Source organism: Giraffa tippelskirchi, chromosome 6 (assembly GCF_054371585.1).
Source record: "Giraffa tippelskirchi isolate mGirTip1 chromosome 6, T2T-mGirTip1v1.2.pri, whole genome shotgun sequence".
Lineage (NCBI taxonomy): Eukaryota > Metazoa > Chordata > Mammalia > Artiodactyla > Giraffidae > Giraffa > Giraffa tippelskirchi.
In genome coordinates, this window is record NC_137280.1 from 134,385,361 (window position 1) to 134,405,222 (window position 19,862).

The 19,862-nt window shown below is 50.5% G+C and overlaps 1 protein-coding gene across 18 annotated transcripts in view; it reads left to right on the top strand.

Annotated features, from left to right (window-relative positions):
- The first annotated feature begins 464 nt into the window (after positions 1 to 464).
- TCOF1 (treacle ribosome biogenesis factor 1) overlaps positions 465 to 19,862 on the top strand; it is a 38,639-nt gene continuing 19,241 nt past the window's right edge. For 13 of the 18 annotated variants that reach the window (XM_081495802.1, XM_081495807.1, XM_081495803.1 and 10 more), the window contains exons 1-13: positions 465 to 622; positions 3,249 to 3,304; positions 6,127 to 6,272; positions 8,995 to 9,068; positions 9,880 to 10,066; positions 10,678 to 10,751; positions 12,467 to 12,697; positions 13,518 to 13,727; positions 13,925 to 14,149; positions 14,310 to 14,513; positions 14,625 to 14,807; positions 14,977 to 15,231; positions 15,320 to 15,511. In XM_081495802.1, coding sequence (XP_081351928.1) covers positions 515 to 622; positions 3,249 to 3,304; positions 6,127 to 6,272; positions 8,995 to 9,068; positions 9,880 to 10,066; positions 10,678 to 10,751; positions 12,467 to 12,697; positions 13,518 to 13,727; positions 13,925 to 14,149; positions 14,310 to 14,513; positions 14,625 to 14,807; positions 14,977 to 15,231; positions 15,320 to 15,511 — 2,145 coding nt within the window. In that variant the 5' untranslated portion in view covers positions 465 to 514. The remainder of the gene's footprint in view (positions 623 to 3,248; positions 3,305 to 6,126; positions 6,273 to 8,994; positions 9,069 to 9,879; positions 10,067 to 10,677; positions 10,752 to 12,466; positions 12,698 to 13,517; positions 13,728 to 13,924; positions 14,150 to 14,309; positions 14,514 to 14,624; positions 14,808 to 14,976; positions 15,232 to 15,319; positions 15,512 to 19,862) is intronic. The other 5 variants (XM_081495811.1, XM_081495812.1, XM_081495819.1 and 2 more) reach the window with 1 other exon arrangement.

Genomic DNA, 19,862 nt, shown 5'->3' on the forward strand with positions numbered 1-19,862 from the left:
GAAGGTATGGCGCTCAATAACTATTCAATGAATGAATGAAAGATGACAAATAGCACCGGTTCATGTGTTCTAAAAAGAGTTGTGAAATGATTAAATGAGTGGGTAAGTGGAAGTTCGAGTCTAGAGAGAGCTGGAGAATAGGATGTTCAGAGATGAGTAAAACCCGATCGCAGCTGTCACACAGCTAAGAGGAAGACAAATGCCTTCCAGGAGCGAGTCTGAAGGATTTAAGAGGGAGGCATTCGACCCTTAGGCGGCCCAGGGGGCGTGTCCGGATCCGACTCCCGCCCTCCCCGCCAATACGCGGTCTCATCGCCTCCCATGCCTCCTCCCCTTTCACCCGCCGAAGCGGGGCCGGCCACCTTTGGAGATAAGACTACGCTTCCCGGCGTGCCGCGCGGCGGGCGGAGGCGGAGCCGGAAGTGGGGGGCGCGAGGTCTAAGGGCAAGAGGGAAGTGGCGGGCGGGGACTGAGGGGGGCGTGCAGGTGAACCGACAGGCCGGGGGTCGCCGGCATGGCTGAGGCCAGGAAGCGGCGGGAGCTGCTTCCCCTGATCTACCAGCATCTGCTGCAGGCGGGCTATGTGCGCGCGGCGCGGGAAGTGAAGGAGCAGAGCGGCCAGGTAAGCGTGCGCGGGCCGTGTCCGAGGGCCGCGTGCAAGATCTACAGAGAGGCGGCCCGCGCCTCTTCCTCTGGCGGCCTGCGGGCGCCCAGATCCCGGATCCCGCTGTGCTCTGGGGCGCGGCCCAGGGTGCCGAAGGGGCCGCAATCTCTGCCCCGCACCTCTGTGGCTCCCAGTTCCTCTGGGCCTCAGTTTCCTTATCTGTGGAGTGGGCGGGCCGGGGCGTAAGATTGGACGCTCTGGGCTTTATAATTCCCGCGCCCCTTACCTCCACCCGCTTCCGGGAGCGACAATTTAAAGTTTCGAAGTCTCGGGCCACGTGGCTCGGCACGGCTCCCTAGAACGAAAAGGTTGCTGCGAGTCTGAGGAGTGGATCGCTACCAGCCCTGGAAGGGGCGAAAGAGCGTCCCGAGAAGGGGCCTGAAGCTACTTAATTGAGCTGGAGCTCAAGCCCTTAGCAGCTCTTCTGTACTGATTGGGAGTTGAACTCGTGGTGTAGTCATTCTTACTTCATCCATTCCTCGAGCAGCTGTTAATCTGGCAGTGAGGGTGCTGGTGATAGAATAGTGAGGAGGGTCCCTTGGCTCACTAATTAGAGTTTACAGGCTAAATCTGTTAGGGGAGATTGACATAAATCAAAGGACCACAAAAGTAACTGTGCACTCAACACTGCATTAACTGCCAAGAATGAGAAGCATAGGCATAAGACAGGAATGGCAGATTGCCTTAGTCAGGGATATCCAGAACTGTTTCCTGAGGAAGTGAATGCTGCTTTGAGATCTGAGAGAAGGAAGTGGATGTTCCAAGTAGAGATGCAAAGTGTTACATATGTACTGGCCGCCAGAAAGTTTTTTATGACTGAAGTGTGGAGTACAAGTGTGACAGAGATCTCTGGGAGACAGAGGCAGGGAGCGGGCTTCCTTTGGTTTTGGTAAAGTAGTGGTAAGCCACTGGAAGGTATTAAGTTGGTGTGGTGGCTGTTGACTTGATTAGTCAGTGTCCCTTTGGCTATGGTGTAGGTTCTGGTCATGATACTTGCTGTCAGGACCTCTGGGAGAGACTGCTAAGTTGCTTCAGTCGTGTCTGACTCTGTGTGACCCCATGGACTGCAGCCCACCACGCTCCCCCGTCCCTGGGATTCTCCAGGCAAGAACACTGGAGTGGGTCGCCATTTCCTTCTCCAGTGCATGAAAGGGAAAAGTGAAAGTGAAGTCGCTCAGTCGTGTCCGACTCTTCTCAACCCCATGGACTGCAGCCTACCAGGCTCCTCCGTCCATGGGATTTTCCAGGCAAGAGTACTGGAGTGGGGTGCCATCGCCTTCTCCGATGGGAGAGACTAAAGGATGACAAATAAGACATCAGCTGTGCTTTTCCCAATCTTTGGACCTCGGTAGCTTTTCTTACTTCAGTTGTATCACTGAACAGCTACAGGGAACAAAAGGGAATACCTATCTTCTTTGGGGCATTTGCCTAGATGGAAGAATACTGCCCTTAGGAACCATACATTCCAGCAGGAACAGACAAATGACGGAATTTTTTTTTTAAGATAATGATACAGTGTGTGGGGGTGATGGTAGGTGCTAGTTGTAAAAATAAGGCAGGTAGAAGGGATAAGGAATGTCAGAGTTAAATTATCTATAGGGTGGTCATGAAGCCCGAATGAGCAGGTGACTTTTGGGTGAGGACTTGAAGAAAGTGAGGGAGTGAGCCATATAGGTGACAGAGCATTCGAGACAGCCAGCCCCGATGAGGGCGGAGTCCCCTGACAGATTTGAGGGACAGGGAGGAGGCCAGCGTGCCTGGGGCCAAGGAAAGTGAAACTGACCCTTTCAGTCACTGTCAGTTACGGTCTGAATGTTCCTGGCTGCTAAGCTGTGCAGTTACTGTTGTAGATGGTCTCCTTCAGGCCTGGGAGCAGCACCTTAGATGGGTACTGCTGTTATCCCCAAATAAAGAAAGAACCTGCGAGTTTAAAGAGCTGAAGACAGTAGACTATCCAGTTAACAAATTCTCTTTGCCTGACCCCAGATGCACCCTCCTGGCCACTCTGCCTAAATCCCTGACCCCACATTACTCACTCAGCCTCCTTGGGGCACTTGACACCTCAGGTTCTTGACATTTGCAGAGAGAGTAGACGTCTGATCTTGGCTCCAAAGGGCTTTGCTTCTACCAAAGGATTGGCACCATTTGGTTCCAGTCTCTGCCCAGTGGGTGAGCAGACAGTGTGGGTGTCTAGTCTGTGGTTTGTACTGCCTGGGGAGATTGACCAGCCTGACTTTTGAAAGGTCAGGGGTGGAAAAAGCCCTGTCTTGTGGCACCTAAGCCTGGAGAGTGCCAGGGAGGCTGGGGGCTGGATAAATGCTAGCCTGGAATATTGCCACTCTACTCTGTCAAAGGTACTTCTCACCAGAATATTGTCTTAAAAGGTTCTAGTTGGAAGTACTTGCCCTGCGTGTCTCTGAAAGGTTCGGGTGGTCCTGGCAGGGCCAAGCAGACATATTGCCCAGAGCAGAAAGACCCCCTTCTCAACCATCTCTCAACCATGATGTCATGAGAGTGGGGCCCAAGGAGGAACCTTGCTGTGCTCAGGAGGGTTAATTGCTGCTTTCTCTTTGCTTCTCTGCAGAAAATTTTCCTGAGTCAGCCTGTAACCCTTCTGGACATCTATACACACTGGCAACAGTAAGTCTAATGGGGCTGAGGGAGTGCAGGAGGGACACCCCAAGCTCTCAGCATGAAATCAGCTAGGATACTAATCTGGTATAAGATCTGTCCCCATAACCCACTGTAGATACTATTATCACCTCTAGGAAGCCACACCACAGATATGGGTCTGTCTAGTAGTAGAGAGGACACTGAGAGCTGTGAGCAGTGTCTCCTAAGGACAAGAGCTTCTTGGCAGCTTGTTACTCATTCAGTCAATGAGCACTTATTGAGTAACTACTGAATGCCGGGCTCTCAGCACAGAGATATTGTCATGAGTGAGACATGCATGGTGGCTCCTTTCCTGGAGCTGACAATGGAGTCAGGGAGGTAAGCATGCAACAGAGAAGGAGACAAATGAGTATAAAATTACAGTGGTAGTGAGGATTATGAAAAAGAGGTCCCTGGGGCCAAAACTGCCTGAATAGGTTAGCCTCACCTCATTCAGGTGTTTAGGGGTAACTACCTTGAGGTGACCTTTGAGTTGAGAACTGCAGGGAGTGGGAAAGTAAACTCGGCAATAGGTGTGGAAAGGTTGATGGAGTGTTCCTGGCAGAGGGAGCTGCTGGTCTGAGGCCTGTAGCTGCAGTGCAGTGCAGTGCAGATGAGACTGGACGGTCGGCAGGGCCCACTCCATGCCAGGCCTGATCACCCATGAGGAGAAGTTGTGTCTTTGCTCCAAGAGCCATGGGAGCCATGGAAGGGTGGAGTGGAGAGTAGTGAGATCACTGGCTCGACTGGATGGGCTGTGGATATCAGCCTCCAGACAAGAGCTGGTGGGGCTTGAGGCAGGAATAACATAGGAGGGAGACAGTTTGCAGGAATACTAGAGGATGAGATGGGGATCTGCCGATGGTTTGGAGAGGCAATGTAGTCAACTCCCAGGTGTCTGACTTGTACGCTTGAATGGAAGGAACCCAACGTGGAGGGAAAGATTTCAAAGACATGTTGAATGTGAAATGCCTGTGAAACATGCAAAACAAGGAGGGGGGATAATCCAAGGACTTATCAACAGAGGAATGGTTTGAAAATGAAGGAAGGGATAATCTTTCCCTCAGTGAACTGGCCTGACCACAGCCAACTATGGGAGTGAAGGACCTGCAGTTGTAACCCATGAGGAGTGATAGTGAATATGCAACTGTCTGGGTGGAAAAGAGATGGCAGAGGGGCAGTGGAGGGACCACTATCTGCACATGTTTGGAGACAAAGGGAGTGGGGTGTTCCCTGGGGCCTGAGAGACTGAAGTGGGACCCATGTGAACCTGCTTTAGGAAGACAAGTGTCAGCTTCTGAATAAAAGCAGTTGGTCATCAAAGCTGTCCAAAACGGAGGTGGGCTGCAGTAGAGTGGTGAGATCCCTGTCATCAGAGGCGTGTAAGCAAAGGCAGGCATGGTGGAGAAGGGATCTCAGCTTCCATTAGAGAGCTAAGGCCTTTGCAAGCCCTGTCAGCCCTCAGTTCTTGGCTCTCCTCTGCTGCTAAGGCGAGCACAGGGCACACACCCCACTTCCTCTTCCACGTGCCCAGGTGTCTGGCTGTTTGTGCAGCACTTCCTTCCCCAGAGGACTGCTTCACTGAGCCACGCCACATACCCTCCCCTACCACCAGCCCCTTCTCTGGATGAGGGGTACTGACTTGGACGAGGATCTCACACCCACCAGAGCCAGCCTAACCTGGTGGTTCAAACCCAGCTGTATGATCTTGGACAAACTTGACCTCCCCAAGTCTGTCTCCTTCAGTAAAATGAAGATAATAATAGTAAATAAAGTGCTAAACCTGGCCAGTGGAGGCATTACCCCTCTACTCGCCTCTGTTCAGAGAGCACCTACTCTGAGACAGAATTGTTCTCGATGTAGCTGGAAAAAAACTGGAAGAAAAAAAAATCTCTGCACCTGTGAAAGTTACATTCTATGGGGAGAAGAGAGGCAGGAGTGAACCTATACGTATGATAAATGAAACATGTTTTTGCAGAAGATTTCCCAACAAGTGGCCTTCCTGGGAACAAGGGAGCCAGGCAGCACATCCCAAACTGTGGCAGAGCGACATCTGTCCCATATGGAGAGTGTGGGACGCAGACAGTGACCCCCTCAGACAGGAGGCTGGGCTCAGAGGATGTGATGCTTGAAAATTCTGGCAACTCAGCCATCTGGGTGCTTATCCTCCCCAGAGCCTCAGACTGTGACTCTGGGCAGGTCCCTTAGCCATGAGACTTAGGCTAGGTACTCTAGATACTGTAGTAAGCTGGAAAAGGTTCTGCCAGCCCTCCCCTCCCAGGGCATGCAGTGGGGGCATCAAGCAGGAAGTAAGTAAAATAACAGGAGAGAGAAAAGTGCTTTGAAGAAAATGAAACAGGGCAGAGAATATCTTAGAGGACAGTGGTGACTGGGGAGGGCCTCTCCAAGAAGGCTCTACTGGAGTTGAGGCCTGAGGGACAACAGGGACCTGGGCAGTCTTCCAAGAAGAGGTCACTGTGGGTGCCACAAGTCCTGAAGGAAGGAGGAGCCTGGATGGTTCTGTGAAGTGTATACAGTGCCGGCACTTAGAGCTCTGTGACTCTTCGCTGCTGTTAGAAAATACTGTCCACCCTTCCTGAGTGTTTGGAGATGAATAAACTGTAAAAATACAGTGAAATGAGTGAAGATGCACAACACAGAATTGTGTCTGCACTCTGTTTCATCACTCTTTAAAGTCTCTATACACTTTCCCTTTGGGGACAGGGAGGATGTGGGAGGTCTTCCTTTTCAACTCTCCTAGAGTTGTCCTTGCCCCCTGGTTGAGCTTGCCAGTCACCCTTGTCCTGCAGAACTTCGGAGATTGGCCGGAAACGGAAGGCAGAGGAAGATGCGGCCTTGCAGGCCAAGAGGACCCGCGTGTCAGACCCTATCAGCAGCTCAGAGAGCTCAGAAGAGGAGGAGGAAGAGGAGGCAGAAGCCAAAACCACCAAACCCAGTAAGAGCCTTGGGTGCTGAGAGGGCCCCCGTCTCTGAGCTGGGGGCTCGGTGAAGTACCTTGCACCTCTCGGGGACAGGCTGTTGTATATTGGATTGTTCCAAGGAAGAGTCCACCTCCAGCTGCACCTTCTGTGAGCCCTCGGAGGACCAGGTCCTTTTAAAGGGAAGGTTGTAAGAGCCCCACATACCTATTTCAGTCTTGATTTGAGCCCTTCCTCTGGGCCAGACATTGTGTCCCAGATGCTAGGAATCCAGTGGTGAACAAAAACATGAATGGGCTCTTAGAGTCTAGAGGTATGTAGAGTCGGTCTCTCCAGTCAGGAACTGCATTTTTTTAAGCCCTCCAGATAATTCTGGTAAAAACAGAAAAGCAGCCCACACTTTCAGAAGAAATGTTAGAGAGATTTCAGAGACGACAGCTGGCGGGCCCCTCTTCTGTGTGCTCAGGGGCTGTTTCAGCAGTCGCCTCTCTGAAGTGAGCAGGTTTAGCACCTGCACGCTGTCCCAGGCACTCTGGTTCCAGCACATGGGCAGGGGCCACCCTGTGAGGCCTTCACAGCCCCTTCTCCCCCCGTTCTCCAGGTAGTTTGTGCTTTAACCAACAGTGGTCACAGCTCCACAGAAGAATTACCGTTCTTCTTTGCATTATTGGTTTTTACTTACATAGAAGGTAACTTCTTAATTTTTAAATATATTTTCTAATTGTAAAAGAAATACAGGCTTCATTATAGTCATTATAGAATATGTGAAAGTGACTTTTTAGAGAGGTAGGGGAAAATTACCCATATTCTTGGCCACGTATAATTTGGCAAATTATTCTTCCATTTATTTTTCCTGAGCATGTTTTTTCAAGTATTGGCAATCATACTGAACATATATTTTATACTTTGCTTAATCTTTGAAAATTATAGTGCAAAACAAGTTCGCTGTGAACCCTACAAAAACATACGGAAGAGAAGTGGGAGGTTTCCTCTTCCCCTTGCCTGCTCCCTTTCCTCTCCCTAAATGTATCTCCTGGAGGGTAGCCTGACGATGCTGACGACGCTCCCCTTTGCATCTGCACTCATACAGATCACATCCGTACAGGTCTACATTCATACTTAAAAACTATTTGAAACAAAATCTGTAAAATTGCCTACTGACGAGTTACTCAATATTAATGAATTTTTTAAGCTGTAATAATGGAATTATAATTATAGTTTTTAAGAGTCCTCATTGAGAGAAACCTGCTGAAATATTGTTGGGCAACATGATATGATCATGTGTGCTTTAACCAACAGTGGTCACAGCTCCACAGAAGAATTACCGTTCTTCTTTGCATTATTGGTTTTTACTTACATAGAAGGTAACTTCTGGGGATGGATGAATGAGGGGCGCAGCTGAAGTAAGATTGGCCACAAGTTGATAATGGTTGGGGCTGGGTGGCTTAATCCTCTTCCTCGAACTTATGAAGGGGCCTAAAGTGTTCCATAATTAAAAATCAAGAGAGGGCTTCCTTGCTGGCTCAGTGGTAGAGACTGCCTGCCAGTGCAAAAAACATGGGTTCAGTCCCTGGTCCGGGAAGATCCCACATGCCATGGAGCAGCTAAGCTCGTGCGCCGCAACTATTGAACCTGTGCTCTAGCGCGTGTACTTTGCAACAAGAGAAGCTGCTGCAATGAGAAGCCTACGCACCACAACTGGAGAGTAGCCCTGCTCTCTGCAGCTAGAGAAAAGCAACAAAGCCCCAGCTCAGCCAATAAATTAAAAAAAAAAAAAAAATGAAGAGAGATGGAATTAAATGTCAGGAAAAGATTTAGATCATGTCATTCCTGTCAACATCATCATATTTTTTAACCTAATCAACACTTGTTTTCTCTTGGCTTTATTTATTCATTTATTTTTGGCTGTGGTGGGTCTTCCTTGCTGTGTTCGAGGTTTTCTCTAGTTGCGGTGAGGGAGTGGCTACTCTTGTTTGGTTGTACAGGCTTCTTGCAGTGGCTTCTCGTTGCAGAGCACTGGCTTAGTAGTTGTGGTGCATAAGCCTAGGTGCTCTGTGGCATGTGGGATCTTCTCGGATCAGGAGCTGAACCTGTGTCCCCAGCATTGGCAAACGAATTCTTAATCACTGGACCACCAGGGAAGCCCCCAACAGCATCTTCTTTATTTCACAGCATACGTTAGAAATCTTTCCCTAACCTGAGAAAGGAGACAGTATCCTAGTATCAAGGCAACAAGGATCTGGAAACCGACATCTAACAAGATTCCGGTCTTGTAGTTCAGCTCCCCACCCACTGGGAAATGGTTTAAATTTGGCCAGCTTTCTCTGTGGACCTGGGGCTGCATGACCAGCCCCTGTCTTGCTAAGTGGCATTCGGGGCTGCACTGTGACAGGTAGCCTGTGGGAATGGCATCCCTGGAGTTGTTCAGGCCTCCGGGGTAGTATGCAGTAGGTCTGGGAGCCAATCCTTTTCCTCTGGGGCCCTAGGTATCTCGAGCCTCCAGAGAGCTGGGACCCCATTGGAGATGCAGTCAGCCGACTTTCATGTCACCACTCTCCTCCCTTGCTCCTGGAGATATGGTTGAGCACCACAGAGCCCTTCCTCAATCCAGGCTCAGCCTCAAATCTCATGCCAACACCAAGCAGCCATACAAATTGAATTGTTAGGTGAGCTGAAACCTTTCTTCTTCCCTGAGAAAAGGCTGGTCTGGCTCACCCAACGGGTATTTGTATCTTGCAGCCCCGAGACTAGCAGCTACCAACTCCTCAGTCACAGGGACAGTTTCATCTTCAAGTGTGAAAGAAAAAGCCCAGGTGAGTAGGACCACCTTCCACGCTGTCACCCATGGGAGGTGAAGTGCCCTGTAGGACATGTTCCCTGGCATCAGAGAAGGATTGGTTGTGCGTAATTGCCCAACTTGGATTCAGATCTCAGTCACCAGCTATGTGATCATGGTGTGTCCCATTCAACTCTCCGGGCCTCAGGTTTTTGTCTGTAAGATGGGGATGATGCCTACTGCTGTGAGCCATTGGGCACCTTATGTACCTGGGGTAGACGGCGCCTTTCCTCCTCCAGCCCTGCATTCAGCTCTTCACTCAGTGAATCATTACCAATACAGTTATGTTCCAGGTATTATGTGAGGCAGTGGAGACACCATAGCAAACAAGACACTTGTGGCTTTGAAAGCTCGAGAAACATTTTCTAGACTGGAAACTACTTAGAAGGCAGAATATCATCTTCTGGTCATCCACAAAGCAGTGTCTCAGACATGTAAAGGACTGTGTCCCTGATACTGACTGGAGCATTAGCAAAAAATATGTAGAAATAATCACGAGGCCATGATAACATCTACAATAAATTGCTACTTACCGCTTAGCAAAACTGCTGTGTCCTAAGAACTGTAATTCAGTTCCCACCTCTGCGAGGGGAGGTACCATTTTCAGCCCCACCTTGACTGGCCACAGGTTGGTAATAAATCCATAACTTTGAAGATGAAGAAACAGGCTTAGAGAGGTCGTGCGCCCAAGCTCACGGGTCTAGGAAGTGACGGAGGTGGGAGCCGATGTGGTCTGTGCTCTTATCCTCCTGACCATACCCAGTGTCTGTCACTCCTGTTCTCTGTAGGCAAAGACCACGAAAGCCAGCAAGACAGTGAACTCCACGACCCACCCTGCCCCTGGAAAGGCAGTGGCCCACCTCCTCACTGGGAAGTCACCCCAGAAGACGACGGGGCCCTCGGCAAATGCTGTCTTGGTGTCAGAAACCGAGGAGGAGGGCAGCATGTCAGCCCTCAGAACCGCCGCCACGCCTGGTGAGGAGCCCCACCCTCTAGGGCCCAGCCCCAAGGGCAGGCTGGGGAGGCAGACCTGGGCACTGCTTTGTCAGGCCCCTGGGACATTCTGGAATTGAGGCGGTTGTCTCCATGACGGTGAGGACCCCCACCTCAGGCCACTTCCCCTTCCCCTGGGTGAGAGACAATCTGCTGCAGGGGTACCTCAGCCTTTGCTGATGGAGTGTGAGCAGCCGGGGTGGGGTTGGAGCATTTTCTGATTTATTGCTCTCAGGTGGGTACAGCGCCCTCCACAGAGGCTTCGAAGCTAAGCCTAGAGGCCTAGATTTGCCTCTGTATCGCATATAAAATAGGCATTTGCCCTGCCTGCTGCCCTGTGATGGTGGAAGGAGGTTTTCTAAGCCACCAGGTGCTGGCACTTGTGTGTTAAGACCTGTTGTTACATCTCTTACGAGGCCCTCAGCTGTGCAGGAGCAGGGAGGGGTGTGGTATGCACCTTAGCTGTTCGTCTTCCATGGGGGGAGGGGCAGTACTCATACCTGGCCCTGAGTAATTGGTGCGGAGGGTGCCAACGAAAGGTGGGCGGGTCTATAAAAGGTTGGCCCTCAGTCTCCTCCCTGTTTATCCCTCAGGAATGACATCCGCCGACCAGGCTGACAGCTCCAGTGAGGATACCACCAGCTCGAGCGATGAGACAGACTTGGAGGTAATTGCCACCCACCCTCAGAGCAGCCCTCTGCAAACCTCTAACCCTCCCGGGGCCTGGCCAGGGGCCTCACCTCCCAGTAGTACCAGTGTCACTTCTCCCCATTCAGTGGGTGTTTTGGGGTGACCAGGAGCTGGAAGACTGAGCCCTGGGCAGGTTGAGAGCCAGATTTTCACTGTGCTCTGGGCAGGAAGAGGGCCTGGAGTTGGTGGGGAGAAACACCATCCTACCTGTGAGGCAGGGGCAGACTTTCTGGGAGGGGCGGCACGGGACCAGGGCCTGATGCACAGGGCGCTCCACCGGGTGGGCATGTCGGGGCATGAGTATTCGAGCAGGAAAAGCTGCACGAGCAAAGGCCGTGGGGTCAGGAGCGTGGCTGTCTGGGGTCAGGCTACTGAGGAGGTTCTGGGTCTGCTGGTGAATGCTGGGCCTCAGCACTGGCCTGAGGAAGTCCGTGGCCTTGTCTCTTCTGTGAACCGTGACCTGGAGTCCCTGCAGGTTATTCCTTAGTGTGCACCTTCCAAGTAGTAGGCAGGGTTCCTGCTGCCGTGGGGGAGTGAAAGGGACCCTCAGAAATTTAACTGCAATGGTGATGGTTAGGATGAACGGAAAACACAGAAAGCCATGAGGGGCAGTAACAGGAATGTGATGTGGGCAGAGGGACAGCACGGGCAGGGATGGACACAGAAGATTTGGTGCTTTTCAGGAACAGTGATCCGCAATTTCATGAATGAAGGGGAAAGTGATGTAAGATGAAGTCCGAGGTAGGCAGGGGCCAGATCCGTGCCTGACCATGAGGACCACTGAGAGAAGTTTGGGTTTTGTCCTGGGGGCTGTGGGAAACCATTGCAGGGTTGCAGGCACACAGGTGAGATGGCCTGATTTATGATTCCAAAACATCGCTGGTTGTGGCCTGGGTTGGAGGACGGTGCTTCATAAGTGCAGTGAGATGGTTGAGGGGGCTATTGAAGTAATGCTGTCAGGAGATGCTGAAGCCTGGCACCAGGACACCCAGCGGAGAGATGGGGAGAGAGAACAGTAGGATTCGGGGATCAGATTGACCTGGATTGACCTGGCACCCACGGTGCTTCCTACCTTACCTTCCCACCTCAACCAGTAACCCCTGAAGGTGCAGGCCTAACTGCGGGCTGCTTCTCACATTCCATCCCACCTTTGGGCCCTAGTTACAGCCAACTATAAAGGCACCCTGGGCTTCCATCTCCAGGCTCTGTCAAGGGAAGGGGCACACACATGGCCCTGGAAGCCAGCAGCTAAACACGTAGCTTCAGTGGGCCAGAGCCCAGAGAGGGAGGGAGTGTGCCCCAGGAATCTCAGCAGGCTGGTGCCAAGACTAGAGTTCAGGTCCTGGCCCTTTGGCCCTTGTGGTAGCCATCATGATCAGATCCTGTGTTAATATTTGGAGGGGTAGACAAGTGTGAACTGTCCTGCTTGAGAGAGGCTGCCCCTCCACTGAGCCCTGTGTGCCAGGTGGTGGAGGAGGTTTGTGGTTGAGAGCTCTGCCCCTTACTATCAGCGTTAGTGGTTTAACCTTTCTGAGCCTTTTGTCTTTTTCTGGAAAATGGGTGTAAAGATGGTTTCTTAGGGAGTGGTTTCAGAACCAGATAACATTAAGACAGAGCTTTACAGACTATGGAGCGTCTTACGCTCCTCAGGGGTAGACGGGGGTATTCTCTGATCCCATCCTCTTGTTCCAGGTGAAAGCCGCAGTAAAACCACTGCAGGTCAGAGCCTCAGCTGCTGCAGTCAAGGAGTCTCCAAGAAAAAGTGCAGCCCCAACCCCAGGAAAGGCAGGGGGTATGACACCCCAAGTCAAAGGCGGTGCTGTGACCCCAGCCAGCAGGGCCAAGAAGCCAGAAGAGGTCTCAGAGAGCAGCGAGGAGTCCGAAGAAAGTGAGGAGGAGGCCCCTGCGGGGACAGCCAGTCAGGTGAGGCCCAAGGGAGGCCTGCTCCTCCGGTTCCAGGGCAGCTGTGTAAAGAGCACCTCCCCTGCCAGAGGACACTGGCCCTGGAGTTTGGGGAGAGGGAGGCGGGGCTCTGGGAGTTGAAGGGCAAGGACACCTGATTTTGCTTCAGCTGCTTCTGGAAATTGCCCTTCCTGCCCAAAGGGAAGAACCCTGCCCAGCACCCCCTTTGCCTCAGTTCCTGTGTTCAGTAAACAGGCTGCTGTCTTTGTCCTGGCTGGTCCTGTTGTGAAGGGACTTGAGAAGTTTTAGTTACCTTGCCCCCTGGCTTCTCAGGCCAAATCATGGCTTGTTAGCAAACAGGAATCCAGCTCTTTTCCATCTGCTAGGACCCCCTTCTTGCATGGGTGGCCAGAGCTGCAGCTGGGCATGTCCTGAGGGAAAACCAGAGGCACTGGGAAACTGTTGGAGTCAGAGAGCAGTGAGGATGAGGGGTCAGACTGGTGGTAAAAGGCCCTTAGGGCCCTGAGCCTACCCAGGTGAGGAGCCTGTCCACCCTGGCCATCATGGAAAACTGGTATAAGGAACTGATATCTATCTGGTACCCAGGGGATGAGGCATTGATGGTCAGGTGAGAAGGACAGGGGGTGTGAGGGCCCCAGAAATGAGGAGATATGGCCATCTGGCTGGTCAGTCAGACTGGCTGGAGCGTCAGTCAAAATGGGGAGTGAGGAGAGAAGCAAGGGGTCTCGTGAGCCTCACTAAGGGCTCAGGCTTCATTCTTAAGACATCACAAGAGAGTTTTCAGAAAGAAATGAACAAACCATGCTTTCTCTTTTACCAGGTGAAGGCCTTGGAGAAAACTGTCCCAATCAGAGTTGCTCCTAGTCCTGCCAAGGGGACCCCTGCAAAAGGGGCCACCCCAGCACCCCCTGGGAAGGCAGGGCCCTCAGCCGTCCAGGCCATGACAGGGAAGCCAGAGGAGGACTCAGAGAGCAGCAGCGAGGAGTCAGACAGCGAGGAGGAGACACAAGCTATCAAGACTCCAGTGCAGGTGGGACCTAGAGAGAGGATCTCGGAGCTGGCACCCCACCCAGGAGGCCTTCTGAGGGCTCGTTCTCCCGCTGCACACGCCCCAGTCACGCACAGGGCTATGTGGTGTCTGCGGTGTCTTCGACCCCATCTGCTCTCCTGTGTTTCCTCAAGTCCACCGTCTGGGCTCTCTCCCTAATTCTGTTTCTCTCTCTCCAGGCAAAGCTCTCTGGGAAGATCCCCCAGGTTAAAGCTGCCTCCGCAGCACCTACCCAGGTGCTTTCCCCTAAGAAAGGGGCCCCTCCAGCACCCGCTGGCAAGGCAGGGCCTGCAGCCACCCAAGCCCAGCCCAGGAAGCAGGAGGAGGAGGAGAGCAGCAGCGAGGAATCGGACAGCGAGGGCGAGGCGCCCACGGCCGTGCGGCAGACTACAAGCCTGGCTCAGGTGAGGCTGGAGGATACCCAGCCCAGCCCTGGGAGTCGCCTGCAGAGACTCTGTGGGCCTCTCGTCCTCTGTACCAGAACCTCCATTCGCCCTCCTCACCTCCTGTCTTACCTCACACGTTCCCTGCTAAGCCTCCTGTCCTGTCCTCTGTCACTCCCAGGCAAAGCCCTTGGAGAAAAACTCTCAAGTCAGAGCTGCCTCAGCCACGGGTGCGGGACCCTCGGCAAAGGGCACGGTCCCAGCGCTCCCTCAGAAGGCAAGGTCTGTGGCCGCCCAGGATGGGAAGCAGGAGGACTCAGAGAGCAGCAGTGAGGAGGAGTCAGACAGTGAGGAGGAGATGCAGAGGGCAGGGACCTCAGCCCAGGTGAGTCCTCTGCCTGTGAGATTCATCTCTCTTGCTTAGTGCCCGAAGCCCCCTACCCCACCTCCACTCCCTGGACCGGGTGACCCTCTCCATCTCTGTGTCTCACTGTAGGCACAGTCCTCTGGGAAAGCCCTCCAGGTCAGACCTGCCTCAGGTCCCACCAAGGGGCCCCCTCAGAAGGCTGGGACTGCAACCACCCAGGTCAAGGTTGAAAAGGCCGAGGAAGACTCGGAGAGCAGTGAGGAAGAGTCAGACAGTGAGGACGAAGCTCCAGTAGCCAAGACTCCAGCCCAGGTAGGGTCTCGGGAGGGGCGGCTGCACGGCCTGACTCTGAACTGCCCCCACCAACCAGTCAGCTCCACGGGGTTCTGTGGGGAAGGATGGCAGTGAGCTCCAGCCCTGAGCACATGGGGGCTCTGAGTCCAAGATCCTTCTCAAGCTTCTGAATTGTGTGTCCCCTCAGGCAAAATCAGCTGTGAAATCTTCTCAGATCAAGGCCTCCCCAAAGAAGGGCACCCCCATTACACCCGCATCTGCCAGGGTCCCCCCAGTGCAAGTCAGCACACCAGCCCCCCGGACAGCAGCAACAGTGAGTGCGCCCACCTGCGCGTCATCCCCAGCCATAGTCAGACGCACCCAGAAGCCGGGGGAGGACTCTTCAAGCAGCGAGGAGTCCGAGAGTGAGGAGGAGACAGCTCCTGCTGCAGCAGCGGGACAGGTGAGACCAAGTTCATTTGGCTGGGTTGAGACCGGCCCTCATGGGTCCTTTGGCCCCTGTGATAGGCCTCTCTTCTGTGTCATTCCAGATGAAGTCTGTAGGGAAGAGCCTCCCTGTGAAAGCTGCCTCAGCACCCACCAAGGGGCCCTCAGGGAAAGGGACCACCCCAGGGCCCCCTGGGAAGGCAGTACCCGCAGTGGCACAGGTCAAGGCTGAGGTGCAGGAAGACTCGGAGAGCAGTGAGTCAGACAATGAGGAAGTGGCTGCAACTCCTGCTCAGGTGAGGCCTGGGACAGGGCTGAGGATGGGCTAACCCGGATTGCCTTTGCCCCGGGTATGCAGAAGCCTGAGCGGCACCCTCAGCTCAGCCTCATTCCACACTTTCCACTCATCTCCTCTGCCCGTAAGAGCTGCAGGGTCGAGCGCCAGGGTCTCCTTCATCGCCTTTTGAGCTCCCACTGAGATTTCTTTTTACACCAGCTCTGTTGAGTACTCCGTCTGCCAGGTTCCATCCTGTCTGGGGCTCCTTTGGCCCTGGCTCTCATAGTTCCCAGCCTAGATGGGGAGCATGGATGTGAACACAGATTGTATCGGCATGTATGGAGGATGTGTGCCTAGGCCAGCAGAGCATGGCAGACGATGGTATCTAGGGCTTTTTCAGGAGAGATCTCTTGGATGAAGTGGCACCTAAACTGTGGGCTGAAAGAGTTGGCCAGGTGATGTGGAGTTCTCCAGGCAGAGAAACCAGCCTGTGCGAAAGCCAGGAGAGTGCCTGGCTTTTTGAGTTCCCCAAGCAGAGTGTTCTGGTGGGATCACTAGGGGAGACCGTGTGAATGGCAAGTGGTGAGAAGTTTGGAGCTGGGCTGCCTGGGTTCAAGTCCTAGTTCCATGTCCTAGCAAGTGCCATAATCCATCAGGACCTCTGTTTATTCTTCTGTAAATTGGAAATCGACCTGCACAGAATTGAATTTGATAAGCTCTTACCTGCCACATCCAGCCAAGGGGCTTGCACACAGCAAGTTCTTATCCATCTCCCTTGAGGGAGCAAACCCAAGAGTTGTCTTCCAGACTTGGAAAGCGGGGAGAAGTGAAGATAGCTCACTCCCTGCTCACCCACCCACCATTTATTATTTTTAATTGTCTCTCTTTTTTTCACTAACCGCTCAAATTAGTCATTTCTTGTTTCCCTGTACCGGAGTACACATTTCTGTGAATTTTTTTTGTCTTACTCTCACTGTTGTCTTGTGGGACCCAAGGTCTTGTAACTCCTTTACTGAAATTTTAAGCTATTCTTGGCCTTCTCAAAGTCTCAGCTCAATAGGCCCTTATCCTGTTTTTCCAAGCTACAGACACATTCGAGAGTGCCTTAAAAGTTTCAGTGTGCTGATCACTCAAGCACATCACTTAAGTCTTCACATTTGAGCCTTCACCTGTCCCATGAGACAGTGTTCATTTGCTTTGGTTTCTGGACGAGGAAATTGGAGTGTAGAGGAGTTGTTTGGTAATTTGATCCAGCCCCACCAAAAGCCCCTGACTCCCAAAGCCTTTCCCACTTCCTTCTACTAAGGTTTCGTTTGTTTTGGTTTTTTTGGCCAAGATGCATTGCAGGGTTTTAGTTCCCCAACCAGGGATCAACCTCATGCCATTGGAGTGGAAGTGCAGTGTCTTAACCACTGGATCGCTAGAGAAGTGCCTTTCTGCTACATCTTTACCACAACTTTTCCAGCCACAGAAAGTCATATTTTGGGGCATCATGTTCTCTTGGGTTGAAAAAAAGAGCAGCCAATCCCTCTCCAGGGGCCTAGCCTTATAGCCTGGGGCTCTGTCAGACGAAACTGCCTTTCCTAGCTTCAAGAGGTCTGACGAGCTTCTGCTAAAACAAGCAGGACTGATAAAAGGAGTCTTATTGGCCAACTTCTTTTCCTCACCTTCATCCAAGGGATGAAGATAATAACTGCCTCTGTTGTGAGGTTATTATGAGGATTAAATGAGGTAATACTTGTTTGGCCTCACCCTCAGTGCTGTACATATTAACTGGTTTCTAATCAGTATTTCTAATCAGTATTCTCAGCATTGCTGAGGTCAGAGATTGATCTGCTCAGAGATACCCAGTCAGCTGCAAGTAAACCGTCCACTGAGGAAACTGAAGTTCAAAACAAACAAATTAACAGTCAGAGGATGGGTTCTGGAAAACCAAATGTGCCAAAGACTCAGGAAGATGATTCATGATTTAAATGCCGTGAATAGAAAGATAGCCCTGGTGTGAGAAAGGCAGGGGAGAGATGTTCAGTCACTGTTTGATGAATGGCCAAATAAGTGGTGTGGTGCCTTCTGGGCCTGACTTTGTGATGTATATGGTCTTATGTCCTGTGACATTGTTATACTTGCTTATCGGTTCTAGTGACTTTTGTAGATTCCTTAGGATTTTCTATATACAGATCATGCCTTCAAATTAAGGACAGTTTTACTTTTTCCTTTCTAATCTAGGTAGCTTTTATTTCTTTTTGTTGCCTTATTGGACTGGCTAGCACCTCCAGTAAAATGTTGAATAGTAGTGGTGAGAGCAGACATCCTTGTCTTATTTTTAATCTTAAAAATAAAGCATTCAGTTGTGTGATGTTAGCTGTAAGATTTTCATAGATGCTTCTGATCAGATTGAGGAAGTTTCCTTCCATTTCTAATTTGTTGAGAGTTCTTATCATGAATTGGAGTTAGATTTTTGTCAATTGCTTTTTCTTTATGAAAGTGATTTTTTTTTTTCCTTTCGTTAATATGTATGACAGTTGTTTTGAGGGTATTAAATCAATCTTTCGTTCTTGGAATAAATCCATCTTGGTCAGAGTGCATTGTCCTTTTTATTTGTTGCTGAGTTTGGTTTGCAAATCATTTGTGAGGATTTTTGTGTCTTGTGTTCACAAAGAATACTGGTTTGTAGTTTCCTTGTGATATCTTTGCCTGGCTTTGGTATTGTGTGATCCTGCCTCATAAAACCTCTTTTCTCAGAGTTTGTGTTGCACTGGTATTATTTCTTTTCGTAATGCAATTCAAATTCATAAGTAAAGCCGTCTGGCCCTGGCCATTTTGTGTATGTGGGTGAAGATTTTTAATGACTCAGTCAGTTTCTCTAATTGATGTTGGTGTATTCATTTTTTCTTCTGAATTAGTTTATATTTTGTACCTTTTAATACTCTGTGCACAGTTAATAATTTGTGCCATTCTAGAAACTTGTCCCAGAGAAGGCAATGGCACCCCACTCCAGTACTCTTGCCTGGAAAATCCCATGGACGGAGGAGCCTGGTAGGCTGTAGTCCATGGGGTCGGTAAGAGTCGGACACGACTGAGCGACTTTACTTTCACTTTTCCCATTCATGCACTGGAGAAGGAAACGGCAACCCACTCCAGTATTCTTGCCTGGAGAATCCCATGGACCGGGGAGCCTGGTGGGCTGCTGTCTATGGGGTCGCACAGAGTCGGACACGACTGAAGCGACTTAGCAGCAGCAGCAGCAGCAGAAACTTGTCCATTTTCATCTCAGTTGTGTAGTTGATTAGCTTAAATTTGTTCATAATATTCCTCTATATCCTTTTAATATCCATAGGATCTGTAGTGATAGCCTGCTTTCTTTCATAATTTTTGGTAATTTGTGTCTTCTGTCCTATTACTTGGTCACTTTAACTAAAGAATTGCAAATTTCATTCTTTTCAAAGGAATAACTTTTGGCTTCATTGATTTTTTTTTTTTTTTTCCTCGTATTTTCATGTTTTCTATTTCGTTAATTTCCAGTGATCTTTATTATTTTCTTCCCTTACTTTGAGTTTGATTTGCTCTTCCTTTTCCAGCCTTTTAAGATGGAATCTTAGATTTTTTTTTAATTTTAGATTTTTCTAATTTAAACATTTAACACGATAAATTTCCCTCTGAGGACTGTATTAGCTTTGTCCCACAAATTTTAAACTACTGTATTTTTAATTTTATTCTTTGAGCCATGGATTATTAAGAAGTGGGTTGGGACTTCCCTGGTGGTCCAATGACTGAGACTCTACACTCCCAATGCAGGGGGCTTGGGTTCAATCCCTGGTCAAGGAACTAGATCCTCTGTGCTGCAACTGAGATGCAGTGCAGCCAAGTAAATATCTTAAAAAAGAAGTGGGTTGAGGGACTTCCCTGGCAGTCCAGTGGTTAAAACTGTGTGCTTTCACTGCAGGGAGGCTGGTTCAATCCCAGGTTAAGAAACTAAGATCTCACATGTTATGCAACATGGCCACACACCAGGAAGAAAAAAAAGGGTGGGCTAATTTCTAAATGTATGGAATTAATACAGATTTGTTTTTGTTGATGATTTTTAATTTAATTCTGTTGTGGCTATAGGATATATTTTGTGTGATTTCAATCCTTTTAAACTTACTGACTTGTTAGGGCAACTTAGACATGGTGTCTTTTGTTTTTATAAGTCTACGTCAAAGACGTTACTCCCCTCTGATAATTTGAGTTCTGTGCTGATTAGCCCCTTTTCTTCATCACACATACACTATGCTTTAGACTGTTTTCTTTGTTCAGTTCGTGAATGTTAATTTCACTTGGTCTTATATAAATGAGGAAAGCTAAGTTATGGGGCATATCTCTGCTCAGAT